We start from the raw sequence: 24,221 nt of genomic DNA, 5'->3' as shown, positions 1-24,221 counted from the left end.
TATACAAATATTTCTTAGTGAACAAAATAAATTACATTTATATATTTATATTTAAAAGTCCAACATAACTACGATAAGACGCCAAAATGGTTCGCCAATATGAAAACAAAAGGATGGAGAGTCTTCTAACACAATCATAAAAACACTGAACCAACGTATTCACCAATTATGATAAACTATTTCTAGAAGACCAGTGTTGGGAGAATAATAACAACAAGAACAAAAACAAGTCGCCTAACTATAGCCATACTTTTAACAGCTAACTCATGGGCTGATTTCATGGCCTCAATCTGCCTTCTGCAAACATCAACTGCTCTGTCCACATTTCCAAGGCGTTCCACAACATCTCCATGACTACTTGCAAATATAACCTCATCCGACCAACCTCGAGGAATCACCCACTCAAAATGCCGGCAGAATCACTTTCAGTCATTGGGCTATCTAGCACCTACTTCTGCAAGTGCAATACATGTCACTTGCAATGTACATGCCTTATATCAATGCTAACAAATAATATCATCCCACTAAAAATATTATTACCTCATATTTTAATCGACAACTATAGAACAACTTCTGAGGGTTATCCCGGGTTGTTGAAATTTGAAGGATGCATTTCTGTTTGCAATAGCAATACTTAGTATCATACTGCAAACTACTAGGGGATTGATTCCCGACACTTCATTGGCTATTCATACCTACAAATGTTCAATAACCCACGGTAATGACATAAATTAACATTAAACAATTCATTTTCATTAGCACTAAACTAAGCAACATTAAAAAGTTCATTTATAGAAGTCCTTATGGCAATCAACTAAGGAAAAAACAAGTAACAAAGTAAATTGCCAGTGGTCAAGTAGCATCAACAAACAGGATTCCGATCTCTGGTGCGCCGCAAATTACCAAGATTGGATTAGGGGGTTGAACAGCCAATCACCGACACTGATTGAGAATGACGCATAAGAGTGCAACGAACTAGGGAAGGCTTCACAAGGGTGGCCAATGGAATGCTAAAGCACCAGAGTTAGCTAGAAACACAGGGAGCATCCAACTGGAGTTAGTTGGAAACACAGGGAACACAAGGCCTCCAAGTCAGTTGAACACAGGGGGGTTGAGAATCCTTCCAACAACTGCTAAACCCAGCTTCAAGCTCCCTTCAACGGTCAATGCAGAGTGCCTCCAACGACCGGTTTTTCTTCACCATCGGTCGGTTTCGGGATGCAAAGATGGGTAAACCAACGGTTCAATTTGGTTTTGGTTTTCATCTGTGAAAACTGAAACAGAACCGAACCGAACCGAGTTATATAACTACTTATTACTTGTTAGTTATTACTTAACTAGGTTGTCTCTATCCTAGTTACAACCTAACTTAGTTTCTAGTCTTCTCTTTAGGATTGCCATTAATGGCAAGTATTGCAAGGCAAGGAATCCCTAGTCCTACTCCCTACACCTTTACTCCTTTAGAAATATTAACTTGATAGCTTCTTGCATTTTTTGGAAAGGTTTAAAGAAAGGATCCCTACTCTCTAAGGCTCTTTACACCAAATAGGCAATGATAAATAGGTGTCCTTTTTTTCTTAGATTAGAAGTCTTCTTCCAATTTCCAAATTTCATTCTTCTTTCTCTTTGACTCTTCTTTTCTTGGTAACTTAATCCGCCCTCAATTCAAGCACTCTCATTCTTTCAACTCTCAAGAATCAAAATTTTCAAATTTCAAATTTCAAGGAACCAACCACAAGCAAGAAGGGACAAGGCACAGTGGATGGACAGCAAGTAGAACAACAAAGTTTGACTTCCCAAATTATTCAAGTGACAATCCTATGACTTGGATCTTTAAGGCCAAGAGATACTTTGAATATCACCAAACCGACCAGGTCGGTTTTGCTTAGTATAGGGTCGGATTTGGTTTCATCTTTAGGTAACTCTACCAGGTTGGGTCGGTCAGAAAAACACCAGTAAACCAACCAACCCGACCCATGAACAGCCCTAGTAACATGAGAATCGCATGAACATTGAATTTGCACAGTTTCCTGATGCCTTTTATACAGATAATGTTCAAATTATAATAGAAAAAAAAAAAGAACATAAAATAAGAAATTTCCATCATTGTCAAAAACGATATGAAGGCTTGGTCTAACTTTTAAGAGGGATTTTAAAATACCAAAAGCATTTAGAGTTTCACGGAGAACAATAATATGGCAATAATAGGAAACTTTGTAATTAAGAAATATAAAGATATAGGAAGAACAAGCTAATTAAATATGGGAGACGAATGGACCTGTAGCAACATATTCAGGTGCTGCATAGCCATGAGTACCCATGACCTGGGTTGAGACATGAGTCCTGTCACCAGTAGGGCCTGCTTTTGCCAAGCCAAAGTCAGAAAGTTTTGCATTAAATTCCTGCATCAGTAAAGAATGATAAATTTAGGAATATTTAAGGATCAGGATCCATCTTAAATGCCGATGGAACAATTTGCAGATACCGCATCTAAGAGTATATTAGAAGCCTTGAAATCCCTGTATATGACTTGAGATTCAGAATCATGCAAAAAAGAGAGCCCTCTGGCAGCACCAATGGCAACTTTGATCCTTATTGACCAAGATAGAGGCTGGGGTCCTCCTGCAAAATAAGAACTTTTTCTAATCCATAATCACAAATGACAACGTAGCTAGAAGACTTCAGGTTCTCTCATGCAGTAAACCTATTATGAATTTATATGCTTTGATAAACTCCTGAAAATGGTTAGCATATATATAAATATAGTTAACTACTTAAAGAAGTCAGCATGATCCAATTCCATTTTATACATCCCATCACTAAAAGATCAATATTGTACATTTTTTATTGGTAACTTTATCAAATGATTTGAGGGAAAGTGGACTAGACGGTATGGTCATGTGCAGAGAAGGCCACCTAAAGAACCAGTATGAAGCAATCTGTTACAAGTTGAAGGAACTAGAAGAGCTAGGAGCTGACCAAAATGGACATGGTTTAAAGTAGTGAGAAATGATTTATGGCCTCATAATTTAACAATGGATATGGTACTGAGCAGAACAGAATGGCAGAAAAGGACTCATGTAGTCAACCCCATATAGTTGGGAGTTGGGACAAGACTTCGATGATGATGATGATGAACTTTAACAGGTGATTGTACTTCTGAAGTAGATGTCAAAGGATGAAATCCTAATATATAGACTCTACAAATAATACAATTAATCCTGGCCAAGTAAGATTTTTTTAATTTTTGGGACGGGGCTAAAGAAGGAGAAGAAGACAAAGAAAGCTCCTCAGATAAGAAGCAAACGCTCTGTTTAATCTCTGGAAGTGCTGAGAATTTGGGTAAAGTTTGAAGTCAGCATTTCATCGGAATTGATCTTTTGGGTTCAGGGTGCGTTCATGATTTTAAGGTAGTAAGGGGGGGATGGTTGGGATGTTACATTATTGTATGTTTTTCGATGTGTTTTGTGTAAGGGTTTTTGATATTTGTGCTGGGTTCTTGGTAGCTGTATTTGGGGTGGGGCTTTCAGGATGTCTTTGATGTTTGTAAGGTTGATCATCTCTTGTATAAGGGGTTAAGTTGAAAGTTGTGGTTTGTTCTTTTGTTGGATGATTTCTTATCACCCTGTTGTATCCTTTCTTATTTTCTTAATAAATTTTATTTTTTATTTATCTTCAAAAAAAGATCTTTTTTTTTTTTGTTTTGGTAATTAACTAGATGATTTTCATTCAAAAAGTCTTGACGCAGAAGATAGAGACAATACAATTGTGCAGAGGACACAACCTGGGGGGGAAACTGAGTCAAGTACTAGTATCAATTCAATCTTTGTACCAATCCCTCTTGTGTGCCTGAAGCAGGTGTTCCTGTTTCCTCTTCTCCTGTCAATCCAAGAGCCCATGAATATTCAGTTCCAATTGAGATGGCTGAAGGGGAAGGTCAGAATTCTGAGGGGGAGAACAAAGGAAGAGAAGGAAAAGGGTGAAAAAAATATGGAGGTTATTTTGCAATTTCCTGGAAGAATTAAAAAAGAATGACATAGAAAAGATGATAGAGAATTCTAAGAGAGCTCTATCAGATGCAGGAGAGGAAAAACTCGATGAGAGGAATGGAAAGTCAAATAGAAAGAGTTGTGAAGAAGTTGTGAAGAAGTTGTGAAGAAGTTGAAGACTCAGTTGTTGGTTTCATTGGGAAATTAGGTAGCAAGCTCAAAGACACTACTGAGTTGAAAGCCTACATCAAAAAGTTTGAAGAAGGGGAGAAAATTAGTAAGAGGAAGCTAAGTGAGAATGAGAGACTAAGACTGGATGTCAAAGGGGATAAGGAATTTAGTGGAAGAGGATAAAGAAGAAGAGGGAGTTAATAAAAGGGATTATTATCAAGGGGAAACCAGATAAAGTTATTATGAGGATAATTAGCTGGAATGTACATGGTTTGGGGAGTGCAAGGAAAAGAGCTATCATAAAGAAGGTTATTAGGAAAGAAAAGCCTGATGTGGTGTTGTTGCAGGAATCCAAATTCACTGACTTTGATAAAAGGTGGGTAAGAAGTCTTTGGAGATCCAAGAGGATAACCTAGGTGATATCCCCCTCTTGGGGGGCCTTGGGAGGTAACATCACACTATGGAGGAGTGAAGTTCTTTAAGGGGTAGAAGAGTTGATTAGTAATTTTTCAGTCTTCATTAAATTTAAACAGGTTGAGGATGGATTCGAATGGGTTTTAACAAATATTTATGGACCAAATAGTTACAGAGAAAGGAATGAGATGTGGGAAGAACTCAATGCGATTAGAGGCCTGAGGGAGGGCCCTTGGTGTATTAAAAGTGATTTCAATGTTGTTATATTTTCAGAGGAGACAAATAATCCAAGGCAAAGGATTACAACCAGCAAGAGGAAGTTCAATCAATTTGTGAATTCCATTGAACCCAAGGATTTGCCCCTTGCCCATCATAATTTTACTTGGTCAAGTCTCCAACTCAATCCCCCATAGATTGGGAGGAGCATTGGGGTGGACTAGTATTGAAGGCACTACCCAGAATAACATCAAACCATTGGTTGATAGCATTTTTTTTTTTTTTTGATAGATAAAATTCAATTGATTACATTAGAAGCAGATGATAATTAGTTTGTTGCAAGCATCCCAATATGAGGCACGAGGTGCACCCTCACTCATTGATACAGAAACATCATAAAATTACAATTAGGCCCAGTATAACTGTTCCCTGGTTACCCTTTTTTAGCTAGAGAGTCAGCAAAAGCATTTGCCTTGCCTCCCTCCCCACCCATTGCATAGTTACCTCCATCTGCTGAGTTAACCATTTGAATTTCTTCAATTCATTTCTGTAAACCCAGATCACTGAATCTAGGTTTTTTAGCCAACCCACCACCACCTTGGAGTCCCCTTCTACCACCAAATTTTCCAATCATAACTCTCTTGCAATCTGTACACCTTGCAGGGCAGAGTACAATTCTGCCTTTAAGGAGTCTCCATTCCCCACTGGTCTTGAGAAGAGTGCTTTTAAGTTTCCTTCCTGATCTCTGATGACCCCTCCTATTCCAGCTGGGCCTGGGTTGCCTTGACTACTCCCATCGAAGTTTAATTTCAGAAATCCTTCAATGGGAGGAGCCCAAGCCAACCTTGCCATAACCTTCTGCATTGAGCTAGAAGCCACCAAGGACCAATTCCTCCAAATATCATCAAATGTGAAATTTTTGAATAATTCCACCGTTGGTTGATAGCATTATACAAGGAAGAACTGAGAGGTTGGAGTCCAACTCCCTTCAAATTTGAAAACATGTGGTTAGGTCATCCGGGTTTTATTCAAAAAATAAAGGAATGGTGGAAAGAGGAAAGGCCTTAGAGTACAATGAAAAGGAATGAGTTTTCACATGAAGTTACAAGGGCTGAAAACAAAAATCAAAGAATAGAATGATTTGCATTTTGGTAGACTAGAAGAGAGCAAACAAGAGGTTTACGATCAGATTGAAAAGTTGGATAATAAAGAGGCACAAGGTTTAATTGAGGAAAGAGAGAGAGATTTAAGGTGGTGTTTGAGAACACTTAGAAGAATAAAAGTACTTCTTTTAAGATACGGGACCACACATTAAGTGGTTTTTAAGTACTTGTGGGTGTTTGGTAAAAAAGTGGGGAAGTACCTTTTTTAAAGAAGTACTTTGAAAAAGTGACTTCAAGTTGGCTTTTTTTTAAGTACTTCTTGAAGAAGTACTTCTCCAAAATAATAGGACGAACCAGCCCCTGACAAATTTTTATAATGACCAAAAAACCCCCACGAGGTTATACCTCCCCCTTCTCCACTCATTCGACCCTCAAACCCTAGCAGCAGCAACGCACCAGTTGGCAGGTCCACCAGCGACGATCGGCGGTGAGGAACAGTGGCCGGCGGATCTGTCGTTTGGCCACTTCCTCCTATTTCCTGAAGTTTGTTTCTCATTTTAATCATTTGTTTTGGTTTTTTTCTAACCTGAACTCCCTGTTCTTCACAGATCTACACTTGAACTCCCTTGTTCGAACGGCGACATTCTCACCGTCCGGCCACCGGCAACAAGAGGTAAGTTTGCAGATCTATACTTGACTGTCCGTTTTTTCTTCCTAGTGTTTTTTTAACTTGAAACTCGACAGAGACCTCGTAAAAGGTTTGATAATGATTTGCTTAGTGCCCTAACCCAAATTTAGAGATCAACTTCAACTACATCAAATGACTGCTGCATTAATTGGTCTCATTGACTTGTAATTGATGGCCGTTATCCTCAAAAGCACATAACCTCATGGAAAATCTGTTTTGCTTCTTCAGTTATTCTTCTTTCTTGTGGATTTCTTTTCCCCACGTACAGTGTGTGAAACCCACTAAACGACATTCCATGTTTGAGGAATGCAAGGGCTGCATGAATTCCTATTTTAGCTAGAATTTCTCAATAGGCTACACAGTTCCTGACTTGTACACGATAACAATGCGGCTAATTGATTCAGGGACACTCTGGAACCTGGATCCCTCAACTGTTCAATGTTTGAGGAAGATCTGTTCAATTTTCTAATTGATTCAGGGACACTTCAGATTTGTCATTGACCACTGAAAGCCTACCTATTTCAAAGCAAGTTTCTAATTGTTCAATGTTCTAATTTCTGATTTGTGTGTAACTAGGAGCCTAAAGTCTTGGCATTGACCACTGAAAGCCTACCTATTTCAAAGCAAGTTTCTTCTCCACATCTTACAGCTAGAAATAGGTAAATTCACACCCATTTTCTTTACAATACTCAGGGTTAAGAAATCACTCAAAAAGAATGAGGACATTCCAAAGTTAATTTCACAAGAATTCTTATTCTTTTCAAAATTTTCACATTTTCCTAAAGCATATGTTGCCTCACTTTTTTACTTTTTAGAAGCTTATATGGTTATGATTCAGAAAAAAAATTCACCACTTTCTTCATTCTGATATGTCCTTAATTATTTTCTGGTTGCATTAGCTGAATTTATACTTCCATGCTGAAAAGATCTGATCAATTGCAAATATGCAACTTATTAGAGATAAACTTGCTATTTGCTGAAATGAACTCTTCAGAACTAGAAATTTCTATGCCCGGGGCTGGGCTGAAATGAACTAGTAATTTGCTTGACAGAGAACTCTTCAGAACTTGTCCATTGCCAGCACCTTGTGAAAAAAAAAAAAAAAAAAAAAACAGCTTTGAACCCCTGACCCTAATCCTAACCCTACCCAACTTTCAACCTGATCTATGCAATCTTAACCCAAAGTTGAATTCAGGTTGGGTTGTGCCCCACCGGACCATCTCCCATCCTCATAAAAGTTGACTTTTTTTATCACATATTGATCTTATTTTTATTGGTATTTGATCGTTTGATGTTGTTATTGGTTGTTTCAGTACAAATTGAAAAAGATATGTTCCAAATGTTTAAAATCTATTATGAATTATGATAGATCTCTCATTGGAAATCTAAAATTATGAAATCATCAATAATAAAACATAAAACTGTGAAACAAAAATCAGTGATGATAACTAGTCCTTGGGATTAGGGCTTAAGAATTGAGCCAAAGCAACTGCTCAACATTAAGAGGTCAACTAAGGGCTACCGAACTTCATGGATAGTTGAAAATCCCAGAAATTTCTGATCATAATTCATACACTTGGATTTAGGTATTTATTCTTTTGGAGATTTTCTTTTAGAGCTAAACCAAGGTCCAAGCCCATATCCCCTTAGTCCAACTACAGTGTCAAACTGTCAACCTAAGCTCATTGCCACCTAGAATCCTAAGCCCATTCCAATGTAGAAGCCCACCTTAGGCCCAAGCTCATCTCAAACCAATTCCATGCTCAGCCCAACTCGGACAAGGCCATATAGGCCGGCTGTAACCTTAAGTCCAAACCATTCCAACCCACATCCAAAATCTGCCAAGGCCAAGGAAGTCTAAGCTCAAACCCATTTCAGCCTATGGCCCAACCAAGGCCAATGTCAAATAGGCCTAGGCCAAGATATCTGTCTGGGGTGTGAGGTAGGATGTGTATAAACATGCACTTATGTAAAAAAAATAATAAGATGCAGCCATGAATAATTCTTTGGATTCTCCCCAAAAAATCAAAAAAAATAAGAAAAAAATAAGAAACAAGAACAAAGTGATATGTTAAGTGGGGTAGAGCTAAACCTAGGTCCAAGCCCATATCCCCTTAGTTAGTCCAACTAAAGTGTCAAACTGTCAACCTAAGCTCATTGCCACCTAGAATCCTAAACCCATTTCCAACTAGTATCCAGCTATACCTAGATTCAAACCCATTCCAATCTAGAAGTCCACATTAGGCCCAAGCTCATCTCCAACCAATTCCATGCTCAGCCCAATTCGGCCAAGGCCATATAGGCCGGCTATAACCTTAGGTCCAAACCATTCCAACCCACACCCAAAATTTGCCAAAGCCAAGTCAGTCTAAGCCCAAACCCATTTCAGTCTATGGCCCAACCAAGTCCAATATCAACTCCAATCTAGAAGCCCACCTTAGGCCCAAGCTCATCTCAAACCCAAGTCCAAATCTACCTTGGCCATAAAGGCCAAGCAAATGCTAGTCCAAGCCTATTCCATGCTCAGCCCAACTCGGCCAAGGCCATATAGGCCAGCTGTAAGCTTAGGTCCAAACCACATCCAAATCTGCCAAGGCCAAGGAAATCTAAGCCCAAACCCATTTCATCCTATGGCCCAACCAAGGCCAATGTCAAATAGGCCTAAGGTGTGAGGTAGGATGTGTATAAACATGCACTTATGTAAAAAATAAATAAAATAAAATGCAGCCATGAATAATTCTTTGGATTCTCCCCAAAAAACCAAAAAAAAAAGCCTTTCCAGCCCATTCCCAGTTCAGCCAAGGCCATATAGGCCCAACAAGACCCATTCCAAACTAAATCCAAATCTGCCAAGGCCAATGTCAAATCCTCTCTTTTCACACCCACTGAAAGTAGAAGTAGTACAGACGATCCTCATTAGCTCATCCATAGCTTTGATGGTATGGTCTAGTTCATGGGACATGTTTGGGCTGAACTTTGCCCCTTGATTTAATACAAAATAGCAGGCTCAAGCCTGAATTCAAAACTTGATTTAAGAATAAACAAATTCATATACTTGTCAATACTAACATAATTCATATACTTGGACTCAGGTATATTATTCTTTTGGCCATTTTTTCTTCGATTTTATTGTCAATATTAACATAATTAGTATTGCATAATTAGTAGGTTATGGCTAGTAGTCAAGGGAGAAATGGGGGGAGTTCTCGGGCTACGTGGACTCCTGAATTACATAAAGTTTGGGTGGATGTATGCTTGCAACAAGTCATTGCCAGCCACCGAACCAATACTACATTGGATAGACAAGGATGGGCAAATGTCATTCAGGATTTCAACAGGATAGCAGGAAAAAACTACACCTAGAAACAAATGAAGAATCACTGGAATGCAGTAAAGAATGAGTGGAAGATATTCCATAAACTGTCAACTTTTACTAGATTGGGTTGGGATCCAGTGAATGAAACATTCACTGTTGGTGATGACTTTTGGAATGACTATCTGAAGGTATGGTGTAATTTTTAATTTTTAACATAATAAACGTGTAGGTTAATCATTTTGTTATGCAGAACCTTACATAGTTTTGTACTTGTGTGATAGACATGCCCTGATGCGGCTCAATTTAGATACAAGGGTCTTCCTCATGTGGCAGACTTGGACATCATATTTGGTGGCACAGTTGCCCATGGCTACAATAGTTGGGCACCAAATGAGGGTACACTACCAGAGGTGGTGCCGTTAACCCAATCGACTCTAGATGATGACCGGATGGATGAGGAATTATAACATGAACCAAAGACACCCAGGCCTGCATCTGAAACAATGCAGGATGCTGGAAAGGTCCCAACAAACACTCACTCATATAGAGTTGTCAACAAAGTCATAGGGGAGGGTAGCAACTCTACCAGGAAAAAGATGTCGGGTGCTATGCGGATTGGCAAGAATCTGGACAGAATTGCCTCTGCATTTGAGCTATCAACTGCCCATAAAGTTGGCCAAGACAAGAGGCTAAATTCTATGGAATGATGCTTTAGCCTCCTAAAAGAGATCCCTGAGATTGATGAGGAGAGTCCTTTATTCATGTTTGTTAGTCTCCGGTTCATGAAAGGTGAATTCTGTGACTTGTTTATTGCGATAAGGTCCCCTACCTTACGATTGTAGATGATTCAAGAGTTGTATGAGCATCCCAATAATGTGTGAAACTTGTTTGCATCAATTTGTGTTTTACTTTTGTTGGTCACATAGACTAGAGAACTTGAGTACTATTCATTTTGACAAGTATTTTCGTAGGATTATTATCATTGGACTTGATTTATATTTTAATGTTAATTAAATGTGTTTTTTATATTTTCTGCAATTATGTCTCCATTCATTGATTATTAATTTTGTTTATCTTTACTAAATTGCATGATAGCGTAAGAGATGACTAGTGATAAGGAAACTGAAACGGAGACTGAGGTATCAGATACACAGTCGAATTACAATAGTAGTTTCACTTACAATGGGGTGATGGATACCGATGATGAGCATGAGTGCATTGTGAATGTTGTCTCAATGGTGAGTGGGTCTTATTATGATACTTGGGTTCACAAAGAACCCAAAAACACCATGGACCATACGGGAGTAGTGTACACAAGGTCTCTCCTTGAAGGGCACGATGACTGATTGTTATGAACTTTGTCATATGGACAAAGACATATTTATATTCGGGGATGAAGAGGGTAAAGTTACTGCTCTATATTCAGGCCTGGTAGGGGAGAGAGACTCTCTCAGAGCAGAGACTTTGGCAATTATGGAAGGAGTACAAAGGGAAAGGACATTGAACATTAAGAAGATAATAGTGGAAGGGGACTCGCAATCGGTTGTAAACTAGCTTCATAGTGAAGAAATAAAGATATGGACCTACAACAATGAGAAGAAAAAATCTAGGTGGCTGACAAGGGGCATGGAAGTATCTTTTAGTTAGATATACATTAGCCAAACAAGGGGTGGGGTGACAAATTATTTTCTGGGGACAATTGTAAGAAAGGGGTGCTGTCAAGGGGAGAGATAAGTCTTTTATCTCCCAGTCCTTACCTGTATATTTACTTTTTGTATCATACTTTTTCCTAATATTAATGAAAGTTTACAGTTATTGACAAAAACAATTATATGACTATTGCAACTGTTGTAAGGCCTACTTAATTGTTACTTTATAGCTGCTGTTAGTAGGCTGACTTCTTAGGATACTGTCAGTTAGTTACTTGTTTTTTTCTTATTATTTTGGTTCTAGGGTGTGCCGCCAGGGGCATACTTGTAATTTCTATTCCTTTATTAAGTTAATATAAATAGAAGACTGGTGAAGCCAGTATGAATTTTTTTCTCTCAATCGTACCTCTCTTTTCCTTCTCTCTCTCTCTCTCTCTCTCCCACTATCCATAAATCATTACATGGTATCAGAGCAGGTTTTCTAGGCTGTAAAAGACCTACGATCCCTCCTGTTTTGAGCAAGGTTTCCTTCTTTAAAAGTTTTGGATGTGGAAGACAGAGAAACCCTAGTAGGTTACTGGCGGAAACCCTAGCAACTTTCTGGCGGCAATTTCTGTGGAAACCCTAGCAGTTTTCCAGCGGAGTTTCTGTGGAAACCCTAGCAATTTTTCTGGCGGCAGTTTCTGTGGTTTTTTCCTTGGTCGTAATACCAAGAAAACCCTAGTCAGAGAAGGGCGATGCTGGTACAGACTCCCTTCCTCCTCTGTCCGATGCTGTAAAGTCAAGTTAAGGTTAGCACCTTCGTACAAGTGCTGAACAGGTGTGTTTTTTGTTTCAGTCTTCTTTGGCCAATGGTGTGTAGGGCTCATTCCTTGGTTATATAGGTATTTGTTTGGATGTTTGATGGTTAGACTGTATGAACTACAGTCAGACTGATAGTAATGTCTGTCTTGGTGGTGTTGAACTGATTACCGGGCTGGTTTAATGACTGGTTGTGTTCACTGAACCTTCTCAGAGTTGTTCTCAGCAGTGTTTTTTGTTCTCTTGCTCACATCTTAGAAGTAAATTCCTTGAGGGTTGGTATTCTGATTGTGGTTGTTGTGGTTGTTGTGTAGTTGGGTGGTGTTTGGATTGTTTTTCAGTAGTATCCGATGGCAAATTATGAATCAACTTCATCGGGGGTTACACCGACCCGCAGCACTGCGGGTATGGGAGGTGAAAACATGGTTTTTCCCATGCCAATTACCCCTTTAAACAGTCTGAACTACCTGGAGTGGGCTAAGAGCGTAAAACTCTATGTAACAGCAAGGGGTAAAAGCCAGTTACATTAATGGAAGGGTGAAAGAACCCAAAGGTGAGACGGTTGAACATGATAGGTAGGACCAAGAAAACAGTATGGTGATGTCTTGGCTCCTCGCAGCCATGGAACCTGATGTGAAGAACTTTATGTGGACAGACACCGCTAGTGAGATCTGGAAACAGGCCAGAACTACCTATTTTGAGCAAAGGCATTATGCCAAGGTTTACCAGTTACAAGCTAAATCTTCAACATGTAAACAAGGAAACTGTAGTTTGTTTTCATATTATTCAGCCCTTACCTCCATATGGAAAGAATTGGATCACTATCAGGCTATAGAGTGGAAACATGATGATGATGCTAAGGCCTACAGGAAGCTGGTCTCTCAGCAATGTGTGTTTGCTTTCTTGTTGGGACTGAACCCTGCATATGAACCGTTGAGGGTACAGATCCTAGGAAGCAAAGAATTGCCTACGATTCACGAGGTATACTCCCTTGTTCAATCGGAAGAAAGCAGGCAGAATGTAATGATTACAGCTGAGGGGTAGCAACAAGTTGCTTTGGCTGCAATGAATAATAACTCCACGGGAAAGAAAAGTGACACTAAGAAGACTGATGATAAAGATAAGTTGTTCTGTACCCACTGTCGCGTTCACGACATACACGTGACACTTGTTGGGACATCCACGGGGAACCCAAGTAGGCAGCAAAGAATCAAGAACAGGGTAAAGGTCAAGGTCAGAAGAAAATGAACACAGCACATGTGGCAACCCAAGATACTCAAGTTGTCGGTAGTACCCGGGACCACCCTAATAAGTCTGACCCCAAGGAAGATATAATGAATTCCTTCAGAGAGAACCTGGAATCTTATGGTAGGGCTTTGCAACAAATGGACAGCTCAGTCACTAGTACTCCCTCTACTTCATTTGCATCTACTTCAGGTAATACGGCTTCTGCATTCCATGTCACTCCCACGGATTCCCCTTGGATCATTGACTCAGGGGCCTCCAACCACATGACCGGTAAGCCGAACTTGTTTCAAACTTATAGCCTTTTGTCAGGAAGGGATAGAGTGAGACTTGCAGATGGTTATTTTTCTTCCATTACAGGCCAAGGATCAATATCTCTTCCCCATGGCTTTAACCTGAATTGTGTATTACATGTCCCTCAACTTCCTATAAATTTGCTTTCAATTAGTAGCATTACAAGCTCCTTGAACTACAGTGTGACCTTTTTTGCTGACTCATGTGTTTTTCAGGACTTAACTTCTGGGAGGACGATTGGTAGAGGAAGCCTAGTAGATGGTCTCTACATTCTCGACAACAAAGCTGGTCTCTCGATGTCATCCTCAGAGTCACATGGTCAGTCAAATAGGAGTCAAATTTTTTTTGTGGCATAGTCGTTTAGGTCATGCTTCTTTCGAAATAATAAAGTCTTTGTTTCCAGTTTTATTTAAGTCATGTTCAGTGTCAGAGTTCATGTGTCAAACGTGTCAGTTGAGCAAACAATGTAGAACAACTTTTCACTCAAGTAATAAAAGATCAAATGTTCCTTTTCATGGGTAATTCCTATGCGTAGTAGAGACAAAATTCCAAAGATAGTGAAAGACTTCCAGAGGATGGTGTTTACACAGTTCCATGTTGAAATACAGATCTTCCAATCCGATAATGCAAATGAATACTTCCATGGGAAGCTCAATGAGTTCTTTGCCTCCCACGGATCTATTCATAGGAGCTTATGCGCCAGAACACCACAACAAAATGGTATTGCAAAAAGGAAAAACAGACACCTCCTTGAGGTAGCTCGCGAGATGATGTTACACATGAATGTTCCAAAAAGGTTTTGGGTGGATGCTATACTTGTAGTTGCTTATGTCATCAATCGCATGCCCTTCAAAGTGCTGAACTACATGGCCCCTCAACAGTTATTGTACCCTCAGTCTCCTTTATTTTCCATCCCCATGAGAGTCTTTGGTTGTCGTGCCTTTGTCCATGATTTGTCTCCATCCTGAGGTAAGTTAGATTCTCAATCCATTCCTTGTGTCTTTTTGGGGTATCCCTCCTCTCAAAAAGGGTATCGGTGCTTTGATCCAGTTAGTCATAAGTTTTTTGTGTCTATGGATGTGTCATTCTTTGTGTCTAAGCCATTCTTCCCTTCTTCTCCTCAGGGGGAGAGTTGTAGTGTGGAAGAGGAGAAGCAGGTTCAGGTATCTCTTCCTTCTATTCCAGACCTTACTCCCTTCCGTGTCTTCCAACATACACGTCGTAGAGATCAGCGGTGTGATAAAGATATGGAGCAGCCAAACACTGAGCAACTGACACCATTAGACTCCTAGGAGGTAAGTCCACCCCCTAACCCTGCTCCTACTGTGGATGACCTTGACATTCCTATTGCCCAACGAAAGGGAGTTAGATCATGCACTATCAAACACCCCATTGCCCATTTTGTCTCCTATGATCACAATTGCCCCTCATACCGTGCCTTCCTATCTGCAGTTGATTGCATCCTTGTTCCCAAAAATGTTACAGAAGCTTTAAAATGCCCTAAATGGACAGATGCCATGAAGGAGGAGATTAATGCTCTTCACAAAAATTAGACTTGGGAATTGGTAGATCTACCAAATGGGAAAGACCCTGTGGGGTGTAAATGGGTGTTCACGATTAAGTACAAGGCAGATGAAACAGTTGAAAGGTACAAAGCAAGATTAGTAGCCAAAGGATACACACAAGTATACGGGATTGACTATGATGAGACTTTTGCCCCAGTGGCTAAGATGAACTCAATTAGGGTTCTCATGTCCTTAGCTGCTAATCTTGACTGGGAATTGCATCAATTGGACATAAAGAATGCCTTTCTGAATGGTGACTTAGAGAATGAAGTATACATGGTTCAACCCCCTGGATTTTGTGCCAAGGGGAGTAAAAATAAGGTGTGCAAGCTGCGAAAGTCTCTTTATGGATTAAAACAGTCTCCCAGAACCTGGTTCAGTAAGTTTCACATGGCAGTTCCACAGATGAGCTTCAAACAATGTCAGTCTGATCATACACTCTTTGTGAAGAGATGTCAGGAACAGGTTGTTGTATTGATAGTATATGTGGATAATATCATCATTACAGGAAGTTGGAGCTCAGAGATACATAACTTGAAACAATTCCTTGCTTCTAAATTTTAAGTGAAAGATCTATGCCCCCTAAAGTATTTCCTTGGGATTGAAGTTGCTGGTTCAGAAAATGATATCTTTGTCTCTCAAAGGAAATACACCCTTGATCTATTACAGGATACAGGCAAATTGGGTGCAAGGCCGACAGATACTCCTATGGATGCGGACCACAAGTTAGGTGACTGTGTTGGTGAACCTCTGAAAGATGTGAAACAGTTCCAAAGGTTAGTGGGAAAGTTGATTTATTTGTCCATGACCCGTTTAGACATTGCCTATTCCGTTGGGGTCCTAAGCCAATTCATGCACTCTCCTAAGAAACCACACATAGAGGCAGCAGAGAGAGTTCTTAGATACTTGAAGAAATATCCCAGAACAGGCCTATTCAGTAAATACAATCACCTAAAGGTGTAAGTCTTTACAGATGTTGATTGGGCAGGAGTTGTGGATGACAGAAAGTCCACTAGTGGGTATTGCACATTTGTGGGAGGAAATCTGGTGACCCAGAAAAGCAAGAAACGAAGTGTGATAGCAAGGTCAAGCGCTGAAACTGAATATAGAGCTATGGCACATGGGGTGGCTGAAGTCCTTTGGCTAAAGAATCTTCTAGGGGAGCTTGGAGTTGTTGTTCATAGTCCTATGTCCCTTTACTGTGACAACAAGGCTGCAATAAACATCGCCAACAACCCTGTCCTACATGAGAGGACCAAGCACATTGAGGTGGACAAACACTTCATAAGGGAAAAATTGGAAAAAAGGGAAATTTGTTATGTGACAAGCTAGGCATGATAGACATATTCAGCCCAACTTGAGGGGGAGTGTTGTAAGGCCTATTTAATTGTTACTTTACAGCTGCTGTTAGTAGGCTGACTTTTTAGGATACTGTCAGTTACTTGTTTTTTCTTATTATTTTGGTTCTAGGGTGTGTCGTCAGGGGCATACTTGTAATTTCCATTCCTTTATTAAGTTAATATAAATAGAAGACTGGCGACAGCCAGTATGAACTTTTTTCTCTCAATCGTACCTCTCTTTTCCTTCTCTCTCTCTCTCTCTCTCTCTCTCTCTCTCTCTCTCTCTCTCTCTCTCTCTCTCTCCATAAATCATTACAGCAACAAAGGCCAAGGCCCTGGACCTGGACAACCCCAAATCAATTCAGATCTTGAAGCTTCTAATTTGGTTAGGTAAGGGTTTAGACAGGAGAAAATTGAATTCATAAATGTAATTAGCCAATGATAAATGACTAACAACAATTTTGAAGTGCAAGGAAGGTGAGGAGGAAGTTGAAGTTAGAAAATGATATTAACAAAAAGTTAGGAATTTGAAACCATGCTCACGAGTATAAACATGACAGGGCCAATAAATTCATGCCTAAAGAAAAAGATCGAAATGATTCACTTACGTCTAAACAAATGGTTCTCTAAGCTTCCCTTTGGCATGAACTCGTAGACTAAAAGCCTGTTCTCCCCATCCAAGCAGTAACCAATAAGTTTAACCAAATTTGGGTGATGAAGTTGGCCAAGATAGTCAACTTCTGTCTGAAATCAATCAGCTATTAGTAAAGGCACACAAAAGGAAGAGGAAAAAAGAATAAGATAAAATACTATTGATGAGGAAACCTACCAACCACTCCTTGTGGCCTTGGAAGCCTTCTGCCTTTAACTTCTTCACGGCAACAACCATTCCAGATCCAGGCCTTGCAGCAGCAAGGGTTTGCTCATCAAGCCATCCTTTATAAACATAACCAAATCCTCCTTCCCCAAGGAGGCTGTCGGGACGGAAGTTTCTAGTTGCATTCTTTAGCTCCATGAAAGAGAAGGCTTTCAAATTTGGAGAGGATAATATCTCACCTTCAGATCTGGGAGTAGGAAGACTCTCAGTGGTGCTTTTCTGGCTGTAAGATGGAAACGTCAAATTGGAAGGAGCTGAAGACAAGCCTGTTTTGCTGGTAACTTTTGAAGCTGCTGGAAGTTAAAGGGGGCAAAAAATAAATAGCAGTAGATAGTTTCTATGAATAAATTGAAGTCAAAAAAATAATCTAAGCTCAAACAGGCACCTTTAGTGGCTTTTCAAAATCCTTTTGAAAAAATAATAGATAATTGTTATGGTTTGCCTATATTAAGAATGAGAGATCCTGAAGAAATGCAAAAGAGTGTATCTTATAAACTCAAAGAGAACTGGAAATAACATATTACAAATATGATTTTTCAAGTTCAACTTTGGATTCAGCAGACAGTTTTGCAATTCTCAACAAACTCCCTGGTTTGTGGGAAAAGAGCACTAAGAGCTCCCTACCATATTTATCTATTCTAGGGTGAGGGCCATGAGGCATGAACATAGCACATGGTGTAAAATTTAACATAAAACAACAAAAGAATCATAATTAATAACTCGTTAATAACACAAGAAAACAGGTAGCTATCATTCAAAATGGTAACTGCTTAGGCACTTCCTATATTACCCAGATTGGCAAGGACACAACTGGATACAGTATCAGATTCAAAGTTTATATTGCTCAAATCTCTGTATCAAATTTTGGGTCTTCCTTTTGGAGTGCTCTTGAGATCCAAGAATGTAATCTGGTTTAGCTTTCTGTATTGTTTGATGGTGTAATCTCTACACCTTGATGTAATCTGTGGTCTTTTTTAATAAATTTTTCTTTTATGTTACTATAAGAAAATATTACATTAAAAATTGAAGTATCCAACACCACACCACACCCTTGTTCAGGTATCCAGGTACCATAGGTCACTTGTTCAGGTATCCACATATGACCTCTCAGTTATAGTACAATTAGTTTGGGTGGAAACTTTTAAATGACCAGAACATCCTTTTGGATGCAGTAGTACTTTCATAAAGAAATTATGTTTTTACCAAGGCTAGTCAAAGGCACATGCTTTACACATTATGTTACACTTAAAATGAAAAGAAAAAAAAACATAAAAATTAAAGAAAGAATTACTATTAATAGTCGTAATTGCGAATTCATTAATACTATAAGGAGAAAATATGGCAGTTACTATTTTTTTTAATAAATCCAATTTTAGGAGAGGAGCTTCAAGAAAATGTTACCTATAAGAAAGCAGTTACTAATAATAGCCATAATCCAGTCTACCACTCCCAAGACCCCAGATAGCCAGGACCAACAGTAGGCTATGACCTTTTTTTGCCCTCCCTTAATTAAATGATAAAGATAACATAATGGCCTGAACAAATTTACATCCAACAACCAAGATTAACGCATAAAACTATACTTGATATCGTAGTCATTACTTGGGCAAAACTCTAAATAAGACTATTCCATAATATCTCTAATCTGAACAGATTTTTGAAATGGCTATAACATCCTAGACTAAAGAGATATGCAGAACCGTAACCAGTGATTGGTTTGATGGAAAAATCATGGGCTGACTGACAAGCATGGGAACTTGAGTTCAAGTATGAGAATGACCACAAAAAAAAAAGTGAGGCATCAAGTATTGATTTGAAAATATGATTGTAAGAGCATATATGATTATCACCCTGTACAACCAGAGGTTCTACACATGGAACCAAGAAAACTGAGCAAGTACTAACAAAAGAATGAATTAATAGCTATATGTTTTATACTGAGATCAAGAAATATCCCTGAACAAGTTGGTGACTGAGAACCAGAAACAAATTGTGCCAATAACCCTCCTCAACTGTATCCAGTAGAAATGTGTAATCCTAGAAAATATGACCCCATTAATTTCAGTCTAAACAACCCAAAAAATCATAGAGGGGATAAATCTCACAAACCCTTTCCCCTTTCTCTTAGGCCCTTCAGTTGCCAGAACATAAAAAAGTTCCTAACAAATAGCAGCAAAACCCATAATGTACCAAGTACAAAATACAAAGTCTTCCTTTAAACATTACATAAATACTAGCTTTCTCTTGCAATATGAAACATCAAAAGTCTAAATTAAAATCCACAATAAAATAGGAATTGTAACATCTTATTAAGGGCTTCAAAAAATAAGCAACATCTTATTAAGATTTGTCATTTATCAATCAAATGAATATGCAAACACTTTTACATTAAGTTTGAATGCATAACCCTTGAAACTGAAATCACCTGAGCTGCATTGTAAATATGGGTTGAGCAGATAGCCATTTTTCTTTTCTTATTTATGTTGTACCACTCAGCTTTTAAGGTGTATGAGGAATGGGGTTATTTTAGGATTAGGAAGAAAAATTTATAGTCAGGAATTTTAATGTATCAACCCCCCCATTGGGATCTTTTTATAATTCTAATATTAATATAACGAGTCTCCCTTATTAGAAAGAGATATAGGCATGTGGTGTCGCTAAACTCAACATTTTATCTTTCATCTCCTTGTTCTTCCCTTTCTCTTTTCTCACCTTATTTACAACAAGAAGACTCTGACAATGATGAAAATGTTGATGATGGTGTATTCATATCTGCAAATTAAATCTCTCGATAATCTATTTTTCTTATTCTACAGTTCTTCTTGTATTCAGTACATATTTATTTTTTGGCATTTTGGGATGTCTATCAACACTCAACAGTCCTGTTAGTTCAATCTCCTTACTCCTAATCTCAGTTTATCCTTGCATGGTTCCTTTTATCAGATATGATTTTACTATATATAGAAAGTTGTTAATTTACTATAAATAGTAATGTTGTTTTATTAAAAATAGTAATTATTATCTATTGGTTTGTCACTCTTGAATTTCCTAGGCCTTAAGAATTTTTAAATAATTCTTAATCCATAAAAAAAGAGTTCTAATTGCTTCCTGAAAATCAAGAAAAATTGTATCTGATGATTTCTGCTTGACTGGTGCTTTTCTATCCAAATCTAACATGGCTCAAGACTTTTTATTTTTTGATAGGAACATGGCTCAAGACATTTTAGGATTCTTATAAATTTCTAGATCCAGCTATTCACATTTTGTTGGATCTTGTGAAGAATTTTGTGAGAGCCCCCATTTGTCCCCTTCTATTTTGATGCCTATTGGGACTTATCCCCTTGAGTTTATTTCCTAATCACATAAATACATAGAGGCTTGAACAAAAAATTGAACATTAACATGTTAGAATTCCAGAGGTTACATGTCATAATGCATGGAAGCAATAAGGCACATGCCTGAATCCAGCTAACCACCCATTTACCAATATCTCCCCATCTATAGGTAGTTGCATTATCAAGTTGATCCACAATGGTGGGAATAAGGTTTAGTATTCTTGAACCAACTTCAAGGAAACTCTCAAACCCATAAAAACTATCAAAAATTCAAAATAATAAATGAATGAAGGACCACTTAAATTGACTCCATACAAACCATAAACACCCATAAGTCCAATTATTGTGCATTTCAAAATTTTTACAGAACATTACATCAAAATTTCGACCAATCATGTTAAATACGTCACATGGTCTACTTACTTTTCATTGGTTCACGTTTAACAAGGTGTACTTTTACATGGTTTTTTTTTATCATCAAAAACTTTAACAACGTTAAATATAGCACTGTGATGTGTTGCTTTATCACCGGCTCATTCATGTTTGAATTTAGTTGCAGCAATTTCCATAGAATGCACCATGGATTTTGCCAACACATCCAAAACAAATTAACATCATAAGACAAAATTGAATAAAGTCGTATTTTAATGGTAACGAAACCATAATAGTTTTAATTAATAATTACTCTAAGGCTCAGGGATCCAAAAAGACAAGTAAATGCAACATAAAATTAATGAGCATCTCAAGCCGCTCAAAATATAACTAATGATTCAAATTTATAAGCACACTAGAGAAATAAAACCGCTTGTTTACCAGTTTTGGAAGTCCAACCTAAACCTCAGACCCCAAATTAAAAAATAAAGTAAACGAACAGATGAAATCCGTCAAAACCCATGAAAAATTCGTATTTCAATATGCATTGAATGTTCAAGAAAAGAAAGATCAATAATACGCATCAAATTCAAACCAAAGTACAAAGCTAAGATACAGAAAACAAAGTTCGGACTCAAACGGCCAAAGGTCCCGCTAAACTAGCAAGCAATCCATCCTTCCTCTCCAAGTTCAAAGTTATAACCATGGAAAGCCCAACAGAATTGGGAAATCCAGCACTGGAACAGAACCATAAATAATCAGAGACAAAACCAACTCCCAAAATCACGAGCAAAAATAGCTAAAACCCAATCTATAGAGACAGATGTAGCGCGAATTAAGCCCATAAAACCACTCCTAGCCTTCTGCAGACCTTTAATTCACAATTATCAGATACTCAGCACAGAAATCCAAAACAACCAAAACCCACGGAAACTCCTCATTCCTAAGCCCAACTGCCGAACCAAACCCAAGAAAAAACTTCAAATTTCACACAAACAGAAAAAAGCAACAGAAAAAGAATTTTCCGTCGAATCTTACAAGAAGTGTTCTGAGTGCTATGAGCATTCTCTACCCTGGCGGAAGCATCCAAGCAGTTGCCCATGGATGCTGAAATGGGAATTCCCTTAGTACCAACCGATCAACAGCTCATGATAAAATTAAAACACCAAATTCCACTGAATCCAAGACCAACAGTCTGTTCGGTTTCCAGAGAGAAATTGAACTAGAAGCTTGCGGTTTCTGAAAAACAAAGCAACAGCGGAGGAAGCAGGATAGAAAACTCAGAGAAGAAAGCGACGCCTTGGTCCCTGTAAGATAAGACAAACCTTTGCGCGAGGTCTGAGGTCTCACTGTCTGACTGTCTGATTCTGAGCATTTCAATGAAATAATGAAATTACTAAAACACCCATTAGTGTGGGAAAAGGACAGTAGAATTGTGCAGAATGACAAAATAACCCCTCAGTATAGCTGTCTTCCGAATCAGGATTTCGTCCTCACACCCTTTCCAGCCGTACATTAGGAGAATTTGTCTTGTCTTTCGTAATGGATTTCGAAGCTAAGATTGGACTGGTCTCTTAAATCTAAACCATCCAATATTTACCCGTTAGACGTTACGTAGATATCCGAAAGTAAGGTTTGGATCGTTGAAATTATGGTCCTTGATAAATTCGGATTTCGTCGCACAAAAATGACAAAACCGTCCTCGCATCATCCGTGCCCCACAGCCAATCCCAGCTGTGTATTGATAAAAAGATTAATCCCACTCCTAATAAATTCAACAATAATAATACAATTTTTTTCTTATGGTAGATAAACTAAATAGAGATGGTGGAATGCATTAAATTATTAAGATATCTATTTGAACTTTTTTATTTTTTTCTTTGCCCCATTCTCCTAAGCCCTAATTGATCTAGAAATACTTCCACTTTTTCCAAACTAAACCAGTTAAAATAATATGGGAAAACAAGTTTCTTTAAATTTTTAGCTTATTTCACCACACTATTATCTTTCTTTATTTAAAAATAAAAATAAAAATTATCCACTCCTTTTTTTGATAAATCAAGAAAATCCAAAAGAAATCTTGAATCTAAAGAGACATCTACCATTTTATTTAAATATTGAATCCAGTCAGAAATCTATAAGAATTTATTAGAGTAACAGAGAAGACTTCAATATTATATTTAGAGAATTAATCAAATTATAAATTGTTAAAATAAATGAGAAAAGGGTAATTTGGGGATATAAAAAATTAAACAATTGAATAGGAATCTTTTTCAAAGTTAACTGAACTCAACTGAAGGGGGTATTTTTGCAAAGTAAAAGTTTAGGGGTCTTTCTTGCAAATGAAAAAATTAGGGGCAATTGTCACTAACCCCATAATATAGGGGGTTTTTGTAATTTACCCAAAAAACTGAGGACCTAAAACAACTCAAATCAAATTCTCGTTGCAATTGCATATTGAATAGTATTGACTATTAACAAATTAAACCAAAAATTAGTTCGATATTATACATCATTTTATAAAACTTGAATCAATGGCCCTTTAATAAAAATACAACATTCAAACCAACTTTATATAAATCTTGTGTTTATATACATTTAAATCAAACCAAATTAGATTATGTGGGATCGGATCGGGGTGGATCCATATTAGAATTCAAATCACCCCTCACCAAATCGCATTTTAAACTCAAACGATAAGTGGATACCATTCGTAGCCTTAATGAGGCTCACTATGAGGAACCCACTTGGACTGACAAAATGTTTCATATATGTGATGCATAATGCAATGTTGCAAGTATTTGGACATGCTTACTCATTTTCTTCATCCAATCTGGTAATAATTT

General features: G+C 38.1%; 1 protein-coding gene across 3 annotated transcripts in view; it reads right to left on the bottom strand.

Annotated features, from left to right (window-relative positions):
* Nucleotides 1-22,734, bottom strand: part of LOC148846016 (putative serine/threonine-protein kinase PBL3) — a 36,282-nt gene extending 13,548 nt beyond the window's left edge. Inside the window, exons 1-5 of one of the 3 annotated variants that reach the window (XM_088954211.1) lie at nucleotides 22,414-22,734; nucleotides 17,621-17,961; nucleotides 17,400-17,535; nucleotides 2,486-2,622; nucleotides 2,279-2,402 (exon numbers count right to left, since the gene is read on the bottom strand). In XM_088954211.1, the coding sequence (XP_088810337.1) occupies nucleotides 2,279-2,402; nucleotides 2,486-2,622; nucleotides 17,400-17,535; nucleotides 17,621-17,961; nucleotides 22,414-22,477 (802 nt within the window). In that variant the 5' untranslated portion in view covers nucleotides 22,478-22,734. The remainder of the gene's footprint in view (nucleotides 1-2,278; nucleotides 2,403-2,485; nucleotides 2,623-17,399; nucleotides 17,536-17,620; nucleotides 17,962-22,413) is intronic. The other 2 variants (XM_088954214.1, XM_088954213.1) reach the window with 2 other exon arrangements.
* Nucleotides 22,735-24,221: the final 1,487 nt, after the last annotated feature.

This window comes from Nelumbo lutea, chromosome 7, assembly GCF_056320005.1.
Source record: "Nelumbo lutea isolate HS-2025 chromosome 7, American lotus-T2T, whole genome shotgun sequence".
In the NCBI taxonomy this organism is placed as follows: Eukaryota; Viridiplantae; Streptophyta; class Magnoliopsida; order Proteales; family Nelumbonaceae; genus Nelumbo; species Nelumbo lutea.
The sequence above is the reverse complement of the archived record's forward strand: the minus strand, read 5'-3'. Positions and strand labels throughout refer to the sequence as shown.